The following is a 17,036-nucleotide window of genomic DNA, read 5'->3' on the forward strand; positions in this document are numbered from 1 at the left end:
ATAATTACAAATAATTATAGTTGGTTGGTGCAGGAGTCTTGGAGCAGCGGGTACAAGGACACAGGTAATGAAAAGTACAGGGGGTATTATCAAAGTTAGCTAAAAAATGATTCCATAAAAATGCTTTCAACTTTGGTTTGATTACATCTAGTGATTGAGATAGGTCAATTATTGGTAAAGAGTTCCATAATCTTGGTAAACGATAAAAATATGAGTTCATGATAGGGTTGATATGAGCTGTCTTGGGGTATAACTTTGTGCCAGCAGATCTTGTTGAACCTGTAGTAAAGTTGGTGTAGTTCAAGATGTCAAATTTGTCTGATGGATTTTTGATGGATTTGATGAAGAATAATATGTCGGCAATTTCGTAAATGTACATTAGTGGCAACATACCAGTTTGTATTAGCCTTGTTTTATAGTCTGATTGATAGTTTGATAATATGAATTTAGTGGCTCTTCGTTGGACTTTCTCAAGTGATTCAATGTCTTTTAACAGGTATGGCCTCCACAGTGGGGAACAATACAGTAGTTTTGATCTAACTAGAGTGATATACAAAGATTTTCTGGCCTGGGGACAATTGGAGTCCTTGAAGACCCTACGCAATAAGCCAAGAGATTTATAGGCATTAGAAGAAATCATTTCATAGTGTGCTTGCCATGTTAGCGAATTAGTAAAAATAATCCCAAGGTCTTAGAGAGTTCAGCTACAAACAAGTCATCCGGTAGAGAGATCAGCTGGAAGGATCACCTTGTAGAGAGTTCAGCTACAAAGAAATCACCCTGCTTCATCTTTTCTTCTTCCTGTGGTAAAGAAAAAAATGATAGGTTAAAAAGCCCTATGCCGGCTTTGGGGTATACAAATACAAAAAGAAGTGAAATCTAATCCAAAACAGCCAAGCTGTAAAAAAAGAGTGCAGCCCTCAGAAAGGCTATGGTGAAAAAAGATGTGAAATCCAAGGTGGCGGCCAAGAAATGGCTGTGACGGTAGGTTAATGGTAAAAATTTTAATAACAACAATTCAGGTGAATTTTGTGCCAAGATTTTAATAACGACAATTCATGTGAATTTTGTGCCAAGACCAAGTGGCACCAAATTCACCTGAATTGTTGTTATTAAAATTTTTACCATTAACCTACCGTCACAGCCATTTCTTGGCCGCCACCTTGGATTTCAAATCTTTCCATAGCCTCTGAGGGTCGCACTCTTTTTTTACAGCTTGGCTGTTTTGGATTAGATAGTATATACTACGAGTACGATATACGTACCGTAGTATATAATATCTATGATCAAAACAACAAACTCTGGACATAGACTCACATCACTGAGGCCCCTCTCAAATAATGAACTCTTGTCAGCACTAATCACAAACATATTTAATTGGCAATGTATGCATGGTTCTCTAATATTTACCTCCACAAATATTAGCTTTAATTCTTTTATTTAATATTGTAGTTAAATTCTTTTATCACTGTTTTTTTCCCTTGCCACACCCACCCTCTTGTGGGGCATTCTATTGCCCTATCTGTGGCCATGCATGTCTGAGGACTCACTAATTATTTTTGTATCTTGACTATGTTATTCATCAATAACAATGGTTTTCTCCCTGAACTCTTGGTGGTGAGTCATGGGTAAAGGAGGAGTCTTACTAATAATAATATCATAGTAAGAGTTACTACTTTGTGTTGGTCAGAGCAAACTCGGTTGCAAAAAATCAACCCTTTTCGGCTGTACGTATATACAGCAACAAGCTATTGTTTTAAGTACAACGACAATTATCAGAAAAAAAATTACTCCTTTGTATCCGGCTTACAAAACTATTCCACATAATCATTGTGTATGGTTCAATTATTGCTGTAAGTTTTCTATTTTAGTGCTCATTTCTTCTTGTCGTTGCAATATTAAGTCCGTCTTCTTTTCAAACGTTTGCATAATTTCTGACAAAGTAGACTCTAGTTGATTAATCCTCTCCATCATTTCAACATCAGCTTCCTAAGATGATAGATAAAACCAGGAGTACATAATGTAAAGGGAGTACTCTTGATAAAACACAGAATACAGTATGTATTCATCAAACAGTACGGTAGTAGGGTTCGTCCCTAAAATGACAGGTGGTTAAAAACCATATCATAAAACACACAACAAAAGTTACAAGAAAACCATACTAAGACATTAATTTGTCACATCGACACTTTCCTTAGAGAAGAAGCCACAAAGCTGTAAGTGGAGTAGACGCACTTATAAACGATTGTATAGATCAACCATGTCCTAGAACATGCTGCCTTGCTCTTAACAATCAGAGCATGCCATGACCCTTAGCTGCAATGCGCTGTGATTTACTAGACATGGCAAACCATACCTATATTGCATAACTCACTTGAGACAAAATCAGGGAGATCGGGATACTCTAATAAACAGTCACAGCCATATGTGTATAACCAAGGGTTAATAATGGAGAGGAACTCGTAATATAACATATAGCAAAAAAGTTAACAAACTAATACAGTTGTAAATCAAATTAAACTATTAATTTAAAAATGAAGTAGGGTTTCAACAATAAACCAGTAGTAAAATGAGACATATGAATGATGGTAGCCATTACAACGTAGCTATGTGGGACAATCCTTACTTTAAGTAACATGACAATGTAGGGATTGTCCCACATAGCTATGCTGTATAGTAGCTACCATTATTCATATATCTCATTCACTACTTTTTATCACTAGAACCCTACATAAATTGTACTATTAGTGTACACCTTTAAAATATTGTCTTCAAAGTCTGCATTCTCCATCTGGGCCTTTTTATATTCCTTTTCTGCTTCATAATACTTTCCAGTGTCTAGATATTTTATAAAGACATCTGGTGGTTTTCTTGAGATGAAAGGAAAAAACATTTCCAGTCCATCAACAATGCCCTCAACCTGTGCGAGAACAAAATATTATACGAGGTATCATAAATCTGCATATGTGGCTTACATTCAAACGGTGCTGCTCAAGTGTTGCATTATCCTGTAAGTCTTGGACTTCACCAACAGCTAAAGACACCTATTAAAACATCTGGCAATTGGACTACTGGATTCATGGATTTCTTACCAGCAAGTTGTTGAAAAGAATTCCAACCATGATTACAAAGACAAAATATAGGAAATAGGATGCAAAAGGAAAGTCTACAAGTCCAGAATTGAACTGTCCTTCATAATCACCTTCACCGGTGAACAAGATGGCAACTGTGCCCAGAGTACTACCAATATCATGGTAGGGGCCATATGATTCATCCTACAGGAAATTACAGTTCATGTTTCTTCCCAACTGCTTAAGTACGTAACCACACATCAAACATATGGTTGGCTGGGTGCCAAAGAGGAGATTGCTCACACGTCATAACCCTATACATAATATAACCAATCATTGTTAAGGCTTGTTTAGCAGTTAAAAATTGCAATGTGTTGTACTGAGAAGATTTTGTAAGAATTTGGTTTGGTGTCAATGATTAAAAATAAGTTGAACATGAGTTCACCATTTCTTTGAGATAACAAGATGTCAATTCTCTGTTCACTAGGTTAGGTAACTCAAAGGCTGCAGCACAAGTTGTTGTCAGAACACTGTAAAGCCAGTACTAATAATGAAAAATGACGCATGACCAACCTCCTCTGACTAAGCCACATGATAATAGAACTGCAGGACCCCAGACTTGTGGCACTTATGAGCTCCAAAACAAGTAAACATCTAACATGGGAACATGAACATAAATAAAGTCTCACTGGTATAGTGAAAAGCATATAAAATGCCAGGACAAAAGCTACTATCAGTAGGATTGGCACATAGATGATCCACAAGAAGTTCTTGATGATGGCAAACAACATGTTTATCGGAGGAGCAGTATGTCTGAATCCTTTAAGAGTCACTAGTAGAGTTAACCAGGACAAACAAGTACAGAAGGCACCAACATTCCACTGCCAGTCTTGTGAACACCATTCATCATTTCCGTATCCGATGACAAATAACAAAATGAGAATTGCTAAAATAATCTCAAAGAGGACCCTAAATCGTCGTTGATGAAAGATACCTAGTTTAGCAATGTACAGTGTATATGCACTGATTACTAGGGACAGCAGTGACAAAAGAATCAACAAAACACTGGCAGTGATCAGAAAGCCACGGCGGCCATCACTGATTCCATCTAGAAAAAGCAACAGCACACAACACTCTTTAACTATATCCACAAAATACTTCTATACACTTTTCAATACACATTGAAACTTCAACAAATGTATATATTGCCTCAATACAAGGATTACACCTTATCTTTATCACAGTTGTTTGTCACATATACATAGCATGGTAAACAGCAGCCATTCTAACCTGAGTCAATCCCACGGCCTGCAAAGTAAATCACACAACAAAACAATGATAAAAACACAAGTGCAGGCACTTACAGATATCCCCCTTTGGATGGGGTAGAACAACTGTAAAGGCAGTAAGAAAGATAGTAATGAGAAGGTAGATTGATCGGAGAACAATCCATTGCCAAATGACATAACGCCAGTAATGGTTGATAACTTTCTCCACCAACTTGTGGTTCAATACATCCAACGACTGACTTGCTACCTAATAGAAATAGACTAGTGTGTACATCATTCCTGTAGTAGTATTATAACACTAAGTTACAACAGGTTCTGGAGAGTACTCTCCTGATTGCATTAATTGAAAAAGAAATTATACGCACACTGGCAGTGTCTGTTTTAAGGCCACTGCTATTCATGAAACTATAAAACTTAGACAAATAGGTCCCAAAAACTAGATTGAACTCAGGACTCCTTAAATCAGGCTACAGTTCTACCACTATGGTATGCTGCTACTAGCTACCCACCTCCTTTAGTTTGTACCTTATAAATGTGAACCAATAAGAACCCATATATAAATTAGCTAGCTATATACACCTAGCTGGGTAAAAAAGAAACCAAAGCTTAACCCGACCCTAACCCAACCCTAACACTAACTTTAAATTTGCCTGTTAAGTATGATGATGTCTTTCACTGTCTGTATGAAGATAAGTTTTTGGTGAGTTTGAGGTTGGCTTTGCACCTTCAAACCCTAGCTCACTTCAAACTCACCAAAAACTTGTTTTCATACAACTGATTCTAGAGCTATAATGGATGACTGCCATATGAGTAGTAAAAGAAATTATATGTACAGCAGTGCCTCCCATACAAATAGCCACTTCGCTGTTTTAATAGACTAATCACTCTGGGTCCAGTTTTGTTAAAGAGAGTTTAGTGTTCCAGGTTATAATGCATATGCTTGAGACATCTAGTAGAAGAAGACTATTACACTAAACCAAGTTTAGATAAATTAAGACCATATGCTGACAATTGCCCTACCAAAATTTCCATTGATACCTCTAGCCTTATAAATAACATGGATAAATCACACACACACGCGTGCACACATACAAACAATGATGTCTAAAAATATTAAGCTAGTAACACTGACCACACATTACCATGATACGAAGCATATGATTTTGAGGCTTGTGTGTAGCTGGAAACCATCGTACATGCCCATGCTCTCCGTCGTGCTCTTCTCCTATGGGCTGGTACTCTGCAATGCCAAACTGAACATTTCCCTCTAATCTCTGATACCCTCTAGGTGAACCTTGTGGTGCAACAGTTCCACGGGGGGATCTTGCAGCAAAGTAGTGGAAAAGAAATCCCAGGGGTCCAGAAAATGTGTAACGATTGCGATCAAAGTCATCAATCAAATCGTACTTGTAAACTATCTTGTCAGTTTCTCTGACAATCTGTCTATTCAAGACCCATTTAGCAACATCTGTAAGAGAATATAATAATTCATGAAATTGGTGACATAACTATTTGTCATAGTTTATTGATATGCATGTAAAAATTCCTCAAGAAAATCAAGGTAATGCGTAACTTGCAATTTTGACTTGCCTGGCATATGAGTCACTAACAGTCTCATTGGAGTCTCATCCTTGGCAGTGCAGAAATTCAGTGCATGCTCACCTTGCACAGGATGAGTGAGTATAGCCATGACTGCCTTCCTGTTGAACAACATACACACATCTACCACTTCTATTAGAGAGAGTTGGTATTGGACGTGTATTGTCATTCTATCAGTATACTATCTAAATGTTCCAAGGGAATTTTCTACAAACTTTTACATCACATTTCGCAGGCTATCAAATCATATATCAACAACAATGGAACAGTCTTCATGGTAGTCATCACAAAAATTAAGGCCCTAATGAATGCAAAATTATAAGACACAAAACTTAGCTTTACTTCGACTGAACAATATTGCACCTACGTAGGTAGAAAATCAAACACTAGTTTTACTACAATAGTTGTATTCATGATAGAATGCTGATAAGTGAAGTAGTTCTGTTATACATGACAGATTTCTACTATCAGGTTGAAGTGCTCACTTTCTTCCATAAAGAATAGCTCTACACAGGGCACTGTAGCCCTCCTCATCCGTGTCATATACACTGGCACTGTAATCAAGAAGTAGCTTGACGCAATCGGCTGCATCAACATCAGCTGCCACCATCAACATGGTTGGCTGAAGGACAGCATCAAAAGATTTATTGCCCTCCACATAAAATATTACCTTGTTCCTTTCATGATCTAATCTAACCGGTGACACTTTTGCTACTTCTAATAAGAAGTCCACACTTGCTGCTTGGCCAAATTCACATGCAAGGTACAACAGCTCTCGATTTGTTTCCCTAACATGTTTATACAGTACACATAAGAAGTATACGGTTACTTATAGTCAGAAATCCCATGAATTGTTGGCTACAGTGATTATGCATTACACATATAAGTATATATCTCCCTAGGTCCCAAATCACACTTTTTAAAGAAAGAGAAATGGTTCTCTTTTATTGTCTGTAGTTCTACGGGGGTATTATAAAAAGTGGCAAGTACTGTGTCAGCACCACCTATCATTTCCAAATTTTAATACCAGTACAGTTTGTGTTTAATAGTCCATGAGTACAGTGAAGCAGTACTCATGAGTACAGTGAAGCAGTACTCTGCCAGTGTTAGCGATGCTGCACTGCATCGCTGACACTGGCAGAACCAGAGGCTGAACTAACTCTGTTAAAGGTTCACGTGTTTTAGTTCCCAGCAGTATCAATGCCTCAGCATTGCCACATTTGCAGGCAGTGGCAATTTCCTGTGACCAGGTCTCTCGGCCGGCCTCCCAAACCTCCTCTATAAAACTTAACACACAAAAAGTAAATGACAAAATATGTATACATATCCCATGCTTACTGTAAATGGTCATGTTCAATGGCAAAGTCACACGGTACTTTTGACCGCCTTTCCACATTGAAGTAATCCAAGTTCAGTTTGTTGTGTTCAGTAAGTAGCTGTTTTAAAAATCAATATATGGACAAGTTGCCTAAAAATCTTCGACAGTAGTACCACCATTGGGGACAAAAGATGTGGCCTCAATAATAAGTAGTAGGTCATGAAAATTAAAATTCTCCTAGAATTCTTCCCGGTTCTTATCAATTGAAGAAGTACACCGTAATGTGTCTGGGACTTATTTAAGTGATACGGCCACTATAATGAAGTGGTTATATTAAAGAGGTGGATACTAAGTAAGTGAGGTTTCACTGTAGTGCAAACATACCCTCGTAATAGAAAATCCATGTCTAGCAGCAATGTGAAAAACAGTTCCATAATTGTTAGTCTCAAACTTGTACTTTCCCAGAAGAAGCTGTTCACACAAGTCATTGTCAAGTAGCAGAACACCCTAAACAATACATAATGGAGTAATTTAACCACCCAAAACACATGATTATAACCTTGACAACAACTCCATAGTTATATTTGATGTCATATTCAATCACAGGCATTCCATTGTATGGATGTTGAAGAGCAGAAACTCCTGTTGGAGCTGGTAACTGTGCTAATATGGCAGCAATAGTCTCTGATGGTGATCCTTGGCAGTCTTCATGGTTAGCAAACGCTGTTACAATGGGAGTACGCTGATTCCTATCACGAGCATCATGCCTACAAATACTACATACAAAACAATCACATTATAAGCATATTCATTTCTTTAGTGAAAAGACGTTCACACCCATACTCACGTGTTGTCACAGACACACACATTTCTATAAGAGAAACCAGGCATGTGCCAACAATGAGAACACACCTGGTTTAAATGTTTTTGCAAATATACACAGCTACAACTAACCCAGAATCCATTAATGATCGTACTATCTCCACCTTGCCAAGCTTGGCTGCACTATGCAGAGGTGTTTCACCAGAAGGATTTGCAAAACTCTTTAAGAATGCTGGATCTTCTGCAATCAGCTTCTTAATGACAACATCTGCATTTTTTCTAAGTACCAATTCCACAAATCCTATCTTTTTAAGACGTCCATCAAAACCAGAAATAGCTTTGGTCAAAGGAGACTGACCATCCACACCAAGTGGTTTATAGTAGTTCGGCTTTTTTCTTAAAATATCAACAAGAACTTTTGGATAATTGATGGCAGCCGTTAGCACAGTTTCATCCACAGTAGCATCAGAGTCCAATAGCTTCACAGCAATCTCAAGGAAAGGCCTCATGCTAGCATCGTTCATCAAATGCTCTTTGCATTTTCCAAGTGCCAGTAAGAGTGGCGTTAACCCAGACTGAGTAACATAGTCAGCATCTACAGAACCAATTGTGTGTACTACTTAAGCTACATAGAAGCCTACATACAGGTATTAATTTATCAGGCCTTATAAGTGAATGCTTTTGGTATGAAAACTGTGTATGCTATACTGTCACCCATTGACATGTTATGTATTAGGGAAAGTAAGAAATAACTGGCTGGTTAAGGTAGATGCCTCTTGTTCATTACCGAATTCTATGTTGTCCAGTAATTCATTGATAGCTTCACCATATCCCTTCACGATACAATAATGGAGAATGTTCATTCCATTCTCATCATACACTTCTTGGGCATAGTCCTCTGGCCACTCATCTCTAAACTCTGCCACCTTCTCAGTAAACTTCGTCTCGTTTCTTCCCAACTAGAAGTAAAAAGTTACATGTCTAAAAAACTAAAATTAAATTTCTCTTACCGGATCAAACTTCTCAGAAACCACAGCCATTATAATGAATGACTAAATAGTCAAGTACATATCTGGGTGGACACAGCAACATTAATCACAGACTACTTATTTGCATGTATTTCTTGAAGTGAGAAACTGTTTACAGTGTCACAACTAATTGTCCAGAAATACAAATATGTGAATGGGATACAGAGAAATTTAATGTTGTACAAAATGCATAGAATGATTGTGCATGTGTGTGAATGCTATAAGTGGACTTCACAGAGTGAAGAACTAGTAAAATAACCTGCACAATCTGTACCAACGACAATCGATCAACTGGTTAGGGCCTGAACTGAGTAGTCATTAACACTGTAGTACCAGGTAAAACATGCATAAGTACACAACTATGCATTTTGTACAAAACTGCAAGAAGCATTAAAATCTTTACAGATGGAATAACCACCATGTAACAGACAGACAGACAGACACACATACACGCCCGCACACATACAGTATACTGTAGTGGCCCAGGCATGACACGCTTAGTTAGTTTTTCAACCCATACAACAATACAAGGGAAAAAAGCAAATTCTAATTTGGGTAGGTGAATGATAACCTGCCAAAATGAAACTCTCTAATTATCCTAACCATCACAAATCTACCAACAATATATTCTTATCAAAAATTAAAGGTTTTATCCAGACAAATGTTCATACTATAGTTACAGTAGATGTGGAGCTCCACATCATAGAGGACTTGCACAGTGATATATTTCATTGCAACTGCTAAGCAACCACAGCTGTTGGCCATGTTTGGAGGCAAAGTGGTATTCTCACTATTTGTAATGGTCTATAGTAAAGCAACACATTTTACTTTGTTGAGTGAATGGCACACAGCTTGTTGGAGACAGCTAAGAGGTTAGAATAAATAAGGAATATATAAAAATATATATTATAAGCCACTGATTCACATAGCTATGCAATTCTATCCTTAATTCCCAGTGTCACTATACCCAATGCTTAACGACTAAATGTACCTTTGTTCTGGGCCATAGTAAGTTGCCCCGAAACACAACCATTTGCTCATCACAAGTGCAAGTCCTCTATTAAAACCAGCTACTAGGAGTCCATTAAAATACTGTATCATCCTCCAAAACTAGTATGAACTAATTAAACAGCTCATTATAAGTATTATGAGGGTAGCTCATGCAGGTTCACTCCAGGTGTTAATAGAAATTACTTTTAAAAAACCAATTTACACTACTTGTTGACAATGATGCAATTATGTGTGAGCAATGCAAAATATAATTTTATAGGAAGCCTGAAAATTACACAAAATAACCAGTCCCTTCTGCAATAATTTGCACTCTCCATTATGGTAAGCATTTCTAAGACTGCTCAGGGTCATTCATTTCAGCTATAAGCTAAACCTTACATTTCACCATTGTCCAAACATGGATGATATAACCACAATAAGGTTAATATGAAAACAACTGACATGGATGCAAGGGGGTGTCACTCATGATCAGGCCCTTGCTGTAGGTAGATCTGCGACCGCGGTCAAACTCTAAGTCAACGGTCAAGGCCACTAAATAGCTCTTACAGTGGGTCAAGGGTCAAGACGACACGGAAGGTTCAAAACCCACAATCGAAAACTATACGTAGCTATTATCAAGTTTACGGGATTATACTTAACTCACAAGAAGTAAGGATCTCTAAGAAGATGTTTTAAAGCTTCAACAGGTATTTTGCCGTAATTATAATGATTTTTCTCTCCCAGTTGCTGGTATCACGCACTAAGAAAGTATTATACTAGGTTACAAGCGCAAGTGCGTATAGGAAAATAGAGAAATAAGTGTAGGTCAAAAGTTCGACAAGAAACGCTCAAGTCACAGGTCAAAGACGATAAACGCTGTAAGTCAAGGGTCAAGGTGAAGTTTTCCCCGGTCAAGACTTCGCAGATCTACCTACAGCGTGAGCCGACATGACACCCCCTTGTGGATGATAACCACAATAAGGTTAGAACTTAAAATGGCGTCCGAAAAGCCATCACCATGGTAAATAGGGACCCTTGTATGGCTTCGCGTGACATCAGAGGGCGCTTACTGTTCTAAATGAATAGGGTCTATTAAGATACTGTAAGTAGAATAATAGAAGCCTTAGCGATAGAGAAAACCACTGTCTGTATTAAAGCGGTTTCTATGTACACAGATAACCTCGAAGCGCTATGGTTGCCACACGCGGTTCAGCTGGTAGAAGCCATGGAAGGCGTGTGATGAATGCTAGAACACAGATTATAGTTGAAAAGATCGTTTTACAGTAAAAATAAAATTTCTAGTTTAAAATAGGGGGTTCGGTCCAACCCCCCCCCCCCTAGGTACGGTCTAGAAATCCCCACCCGCTGCCCGACCTGGGGGGTAGGTGGGGCGTGACATTGATAGGTGCGTTATGTTTCTCAGAGTCTGCAACGTACGAAAATCGATTGAACTTGCTAAAGTTGTATCGGCAGTAGGTTGTTAATCATGTAACTCCTCTTTTCTTGTAGAACTCGAGGTCAAACTCCTGGCGTGGCGGGCCCAATTGGGCGAATCTCAAGTTATACTTTTCCGCGCAGGCGCTTATTAAACGAACACATAATTTAACACCATGCCCCACCATAGATAATAGACACACCATATCTATGGCCCCACGAAGTGCATGCAGTTTTAGACGCAACCTGTCAAAAATACAGCTTGCCTATATATAACCAAGGGCACTCCAACTGATTAGCCATACAATTCGGGCTTTATATAGATTCAAGTTCCAGACGATGCGTATGCAGATATGAGCCGCATGCAGGGGCGTAGGGAGGGGGGTTCAGGAACCCTCCCTGTAAAATTTAGACTTCTGCAAGCAGGATCCTAACACACCATTTAGTGTGGCAGGACAAAATGAGTGAGCAATATAGTGTAATGGCACAGCACAACAATTGATAAAACTTACATTCATCTCTCAGGGAAGGATTTACAGAGGTAACATGAGCCCTCTTCAAAATTTGTTTAAAAGATCGATATACTCTAATAGAGCAGTCAGGTATATACTCTAATAGAACATGCATGTAAATATCCGCCATGTCCATATGAAGTTTTTCAGCCAGCATTAAATGCAAAACTTAGCATGACCTTATACTGCTATAGCTTTGGTATGCTGTGTTTAAAGATATAGAGCTCCAGTAATTTATCACTTGTGTTATGTAAAATGAATTCATGCTATGCATATTTGTATAGTTATATTGTTTTGATTGTCATTTGTATCAGTGGATTCATGGCTCCTATACCACAGTGAGATATAACCATCACTTACAGATTACTATATGTGTCTCTATGTGTTATGCTGTCTGTTTCCACTAGGTGACTTTATCTAGTACTACCTTCATCCCAGGGGCACTTAATGCATCATAATTAATGTACTTTTTGCATAAAATATAGCAATTTGCTGAGTTTTGATCTATTAAAATATTGAAAGTCTCTCAGCGGCTGGGGGCTGTGCCCCCAGACTCCTGCTTCTAGTAACTCAATGCTGGTGCTGGAACCCCCCTTCAAAAAATCATGGCTACACCCCTGGCATGTGTGTAATTCTTTATGCTGCATTCAACTGCTTATATTATAAAGTAGAATATAAACCATCATCACCATTCATGCATGTATAGGGTTAATAGAATATATCGCTAGATAGTCTGTGTTTCGGCCACTATTAGTTTGGAGCCATATTGGCTGGCTCTGCATGCTGGCACTGTCTCTAAAAACTAGCAAAATAATTTGAATGGGATGAAAATAAAGCTGGCAACAAATGTGCCATTACATATCAGAAGAGTTTACTTGCATAACTAAGCTAGCTATAGCGGCAAAACTCAGTCAGTGGCCCTTTTAGTCCTGGCTTGCTCGGCTTTTGCTATTACAAATCAAACCAAATTTGAGACCAAATTCAATTATTATGCATCATTTACTGCTTGAAAATAACTTAGCTATGTATAGTATGTTCACATTGAGCTGAATCCTCAAAAACATTTAATAACTCATGGATGCAACTACACACGATCTTGAAATTTGGCTCATTTGTAGTGCTGCTTGACCTGCTAAAAATATTTCAAAATCTTGTTGTTCAAATGCTTGACATAATATTTATGGCCAATCAAAATTTTTGCAATACATTTCATATGGGGAAGCCATATAAACACAGTGTCCATTACAGCCCTTTCCCGAGCTTGTAATGGAGCCAAACCATATACGTGTCTGTTGTTGACACCTTTGCTGTTACCAATAATCTTCTGGTTGGCTGAAATGTTAACTCTGTTGAGAAAAAATCCACTTTCAATTTTTAGCTGTTTTTCAGGATTCAGCTTAACGTGAACATACTATAATGAGTTTTAGCAAGTTATTTATGCCATGATAGATAATCTCTGCAGGTATAGCTAAAAAACTTGAGTATTAATAAATAACCAGACAATTATATTTAACCATGACCATGCAGTCCCAAAAACGTGTACAGGATAAGATTGTCATCAGCTGATAAGATTGCCATCAGCTGATCAGGGATTTTGAAAAGGGGTTTCACTACAGCTAAGTGACTGTTATATTAGAGTAGATTATATTTCCTGACTGTTTTATCAATGTTTTCATCAAAATCATAATTCAGAACAATGTACCAGTGTTGTTGTCATCAGTATAAGAAATTATTGATAAAAGTTTCTGTTCTATGATAGTTTCCAGATTCTGGAAACCTAAAATTTCAATTTCTTAATGTTTCAAGTACTGTGTAAAATCCAAAGGGGTTTCCTGAAACCCATGGAAACCCCCCCTGGGTATGCCCCTGTCAGTAACATATTAAAGTTGGGTAGATGCCATTACAACCATGGCTATAGCTATGTGTGTTAAAATCTTTTGCACAATATGTTTCAGTGATGTGTGGGGATGTATGTACATATGCATTCTGTAAAAAGACAGCTGTTTGATGGAATGATGGTGTGACTACATTGACATCAGTAGTGTAGCACACTTCCTTTGAAAAAGTTACCTTTAAATTGGCACTATTCAATGATTTGTTATTGTGTGTGATAGCCTGAGAGAAATGGTTGTTAGTATTATTCTGCTCCTTCTGCTCCTGATTTCAACAGGCAGTGAGGCTGAAGCAACATGTTCTGATCAGCAGTCAACTGGGGGTAGTACTGAAGGTATGGCTAATGTCCAACAAGTCACTAAGTTACAATATTGCCTGGTGGATGACTGCACCATCATGAAGATCGACACTGGAGAGAAACTGGACATCGTATACACTACCGATAGTCTTCTCATCATCACTTCAGCAGGTAACCACACTTCCATGATGATCTCCAAGAATGATAGTCCACCACCTTGTTTGCCAATGGATACCAATCATAATGATGACTTAGCCCCATTCCTAGGACAAATGGGACTATTAATGCTTCTGATGATCATCAGTGGTTCTGTTCTAATTACGCACTTGTTGTCCAAAGAGCTACAGAATCTGTTTGGAAAGTTGCTCATACTTTACAATCTTGCCTTGTGTCTGATGTTAGTTGGCCTTGTTACTTTATCAATAACTCATTTCCAAATAAAGCCCAATTCCCAAAAGTTTTGTCGTTTGGTTTTCTTTTTCTTTATGCAAGGAGATATGAGCAGTGAAGGGCTTGCCACATGCATACTAGCATACCTTGCTTACATCACGTATCTTGGCTATAACCTGCGTCGGTTAGATTCAGACGATTCCAAATGGTTCTATAGACACTGTCGTTTATATACAATTGGTATTCTTGCTCTATTTGATTTCTTCATATTATCATATGATTTGGCAACTGGTAATGGAAAGCACACAATTTTACCAAATGGCCATTGTACATTCATTGGTTTGGATTATGACACTATGAAGATTGACCAAGTTAATGTCACTTTCAACAAAATGGCTCAAATTGTTCTGTTTGCAATTTACCTCTTCTATTTCTACAAGCTCAATAAAGATCGCACCGATGTCTCTGTACCTCACAAGAAGTTGAGTCGAAGCCTTTTAAAGATTGCCATTGCCATGGGAGCTACCGTTGGCATTTCCCAATTCGTCTGGCTGCTTGATTTCTTTGTAAAAGATACAAATTACATTATTGGCATAGTTGGTGGCTTTGCTCTCCTTGTATAGCAGTGTGTAGTGATGTCCTCAATCCTGTACAAAAGGATGTCTCAAGTCTGCAAACACAGAAATGAAACTCCTCCATAACTATATTTACTCACCTTTACCATTGACCAAACTACTATATTGCGGCTATATACACTAACTATTAATTATATGTACCATGGCATTATTTTCAGCAGCATATATAGCCGGATGATAATTAAGTTTCTCTTGCATTAATTAATTCTCATCGTATGATGGTCATATATACATTCTTGAATAGATCTAAACCTTGCTCTTAGTAAAAAATTTTGTTACCATTAGGGGTAGGCCGGGCATACATCAACATGTTACCATGCATGTGTGTAGTAGTGCTTGAATTCAAAAAGTAGCCAGCAACTAAATTTACCTTTGTATAGCTCAAGTAGCTGCATACATCTGTCATATTATAGTTTGATAAATAAGTTGTCGCTTGTGTTAACATGCCATTATTCTTACTTCTCTGTGGCTAAACCAAAATAGGGAGTTCATGTTGTATGTAACTATATACTTTCATTATAACTATTTGGACTGATTTAGGATATAAAATCTTGAACAGTTGGAGAGCTGCACTCCCCAGAACAGCAGAACATATTTGTGCACTCAACCAGAACTTGATCATATAAAGATTTCTCACTGCACAGCTCTGAAAAGTATTACAGTGCTTGTAATAGTATTTGAACCTTTAGCTTCTGCAAGGATCTTGGTGGAAATCCTTGATCTACTTAATCGGCCATTACAGTATATCTGTTCCGGGAACTTTTGGGCATGTAATGCTGGCTATGTTCTTGTCAAGAATTTATACAATCGTGATCATGTGTGCTGTAGTAGTACCCTTATTTATTTACTATATTAAATACTGTACAAATCTCCAATGGAGTATTTAAGCACAGACTGTGCATAAATACTCCATACAGATACAAACAATTACACAAAATTTATACAGTAACTGGGTTAATACTCAATACGTATTCTCTTCTTAAAATCTTCTATATACAGTGTTGCTTCAATAACTGTACGTAGCTGGTAAACTGTTCCACATTTTAACCTTGATAAGGCACATACATATGTATCACTATAAAGACTAGTATAAAGAGCCAGCTTTCCAACATATGCCACTTTGAACTGGGTATATAGCTAGCAGGGGAAAACTAAACTGTGATATACTGCTACTACTACTATACTACTACTACTGTATCTTGTAGTGTTGCTACTATTCCAGGTGACAAAAAAGCAATTATGCAAGTTGTTTTCACAACTTGGTGATCATCATTACATACTGAATTGTTGTTATACTCTGCTACTGTGCATCAAGTAGCTAAAGCTGATGTCACCAACAGGTACTGGTACAGGGGCGGATCCAGACTTTTAAAAAGGGGGGGTTCCACTTTGAAATTGCAACTTTAGCCTAGCTATATATAAGTTGAAGACCAAAAAAAAAAAAAAGAAAAGAAAAAAAAAAAAAAAGGTCATCACCTGCTGACAATAGCTGCCACCTCACCAACTATATTTCCTTCCTTATTTATATAACTAGATATATAGCTTGCTGAAAAGACTGCTGTGACTGCTCTATTAGAGTATCTCGAGTGAGAGAGGCTTTTCAAAAGGGGGGTTCCATGGAACCCTTGGAACCCCCCCTGGATCCGCCCCTGTGGTACATGTAACACAATTAAGTTACTCATTGATTTGTAAAACCATGTGCCAGTATAAGGCCATGAAAAGTTAATTATATGCTTCTGGTTCCCTGCGGGGTCATG

At 37.9% G+C, this 17,036-nt stretch overlaps 1 protein-coding gene across 3 annotated transcripts; it reads right to left on the bottom strand.

Annotated features, from left to right (window-relative positions):
• Window positions 1–1,697: 1,697 nt before the first annotated feature.
• Window positions 1,698–11,701, bottom strand: LOC136268674 (transient receptor potential cation channel subfamily A member 1-like). Of its 3 annotated transcripts, XM_066064074.1 has the most exons (20): window positions 11,555–11,701; window positions 9,110–9,171; window positions 8,887–9,058; window positions 8,232–8,694; window positions 7,837–8,053; window positions 7,662–7,784; window positions 7,298–7,395; window positions 7,120–7,245; window positions 6,630–6,747; window positions 6,445–6,581; window positions 5,951–6,060; window positions 5,655–5,828; window positions 5,503–5,600; window positions 4,436–4,607; window positions 4,362–4,379; window positions 3,761–4,179; window positions 3,093–3,275; window positions 2,976–3,044; window positions 2,756–2,920; window positions 1,698–1,989 (listed from the first exon to the last, which is right to left on the bottom strand). In XM_066064074.1, the coding sequence occupies exons 2-20, from the start codon at window positions 9,137–9,139 to the stop codon at window positions 1,846–1,848; spliced, it is 3,036 nt and encodes a 1,011-aa protein (XP_065920146.1). In that variant the 5' UTR covers window positions 9,140–9,171; window positions 11,555–11,701; the 3' UTR covers window positions 1,698–1,845. The 3 variants fall into 3 exon arrangements, with proteins under 3 accessions (XP_065920146.1, XP_065920145.1, XP_065920147.1); XM_066064073.1 differs by having other exon boundaries at window positions 5,503–5,828; XM_066064075.1 differs by lacking the exons at window positions 8,887–9,058; window positions 9,110–9,171; window positions 11,555–11,701 and having other exon boundaries at window positions 5,503–5,828; window positions 8,232–8,340; window positions 8,387–8,502.
• Between the last annotated feature and the right edge of the window lie 5,335 nt (window positions 11,702–17,036).

This window comes from Dysidea avara, chromosome 10 (genome assembly GCF_963678975.1).
Source record: "Dysidea avara chromosome 10, odDysAvar1.4, whole genome shotgun sequence".
Taxonomy (NCBI): domain Eukaryota; kingdom Metazoa; phylum Porifera; class Demospongiae; order Dictyoceratida; family Dysideidae; genus Dysidea; species Dysidea avara.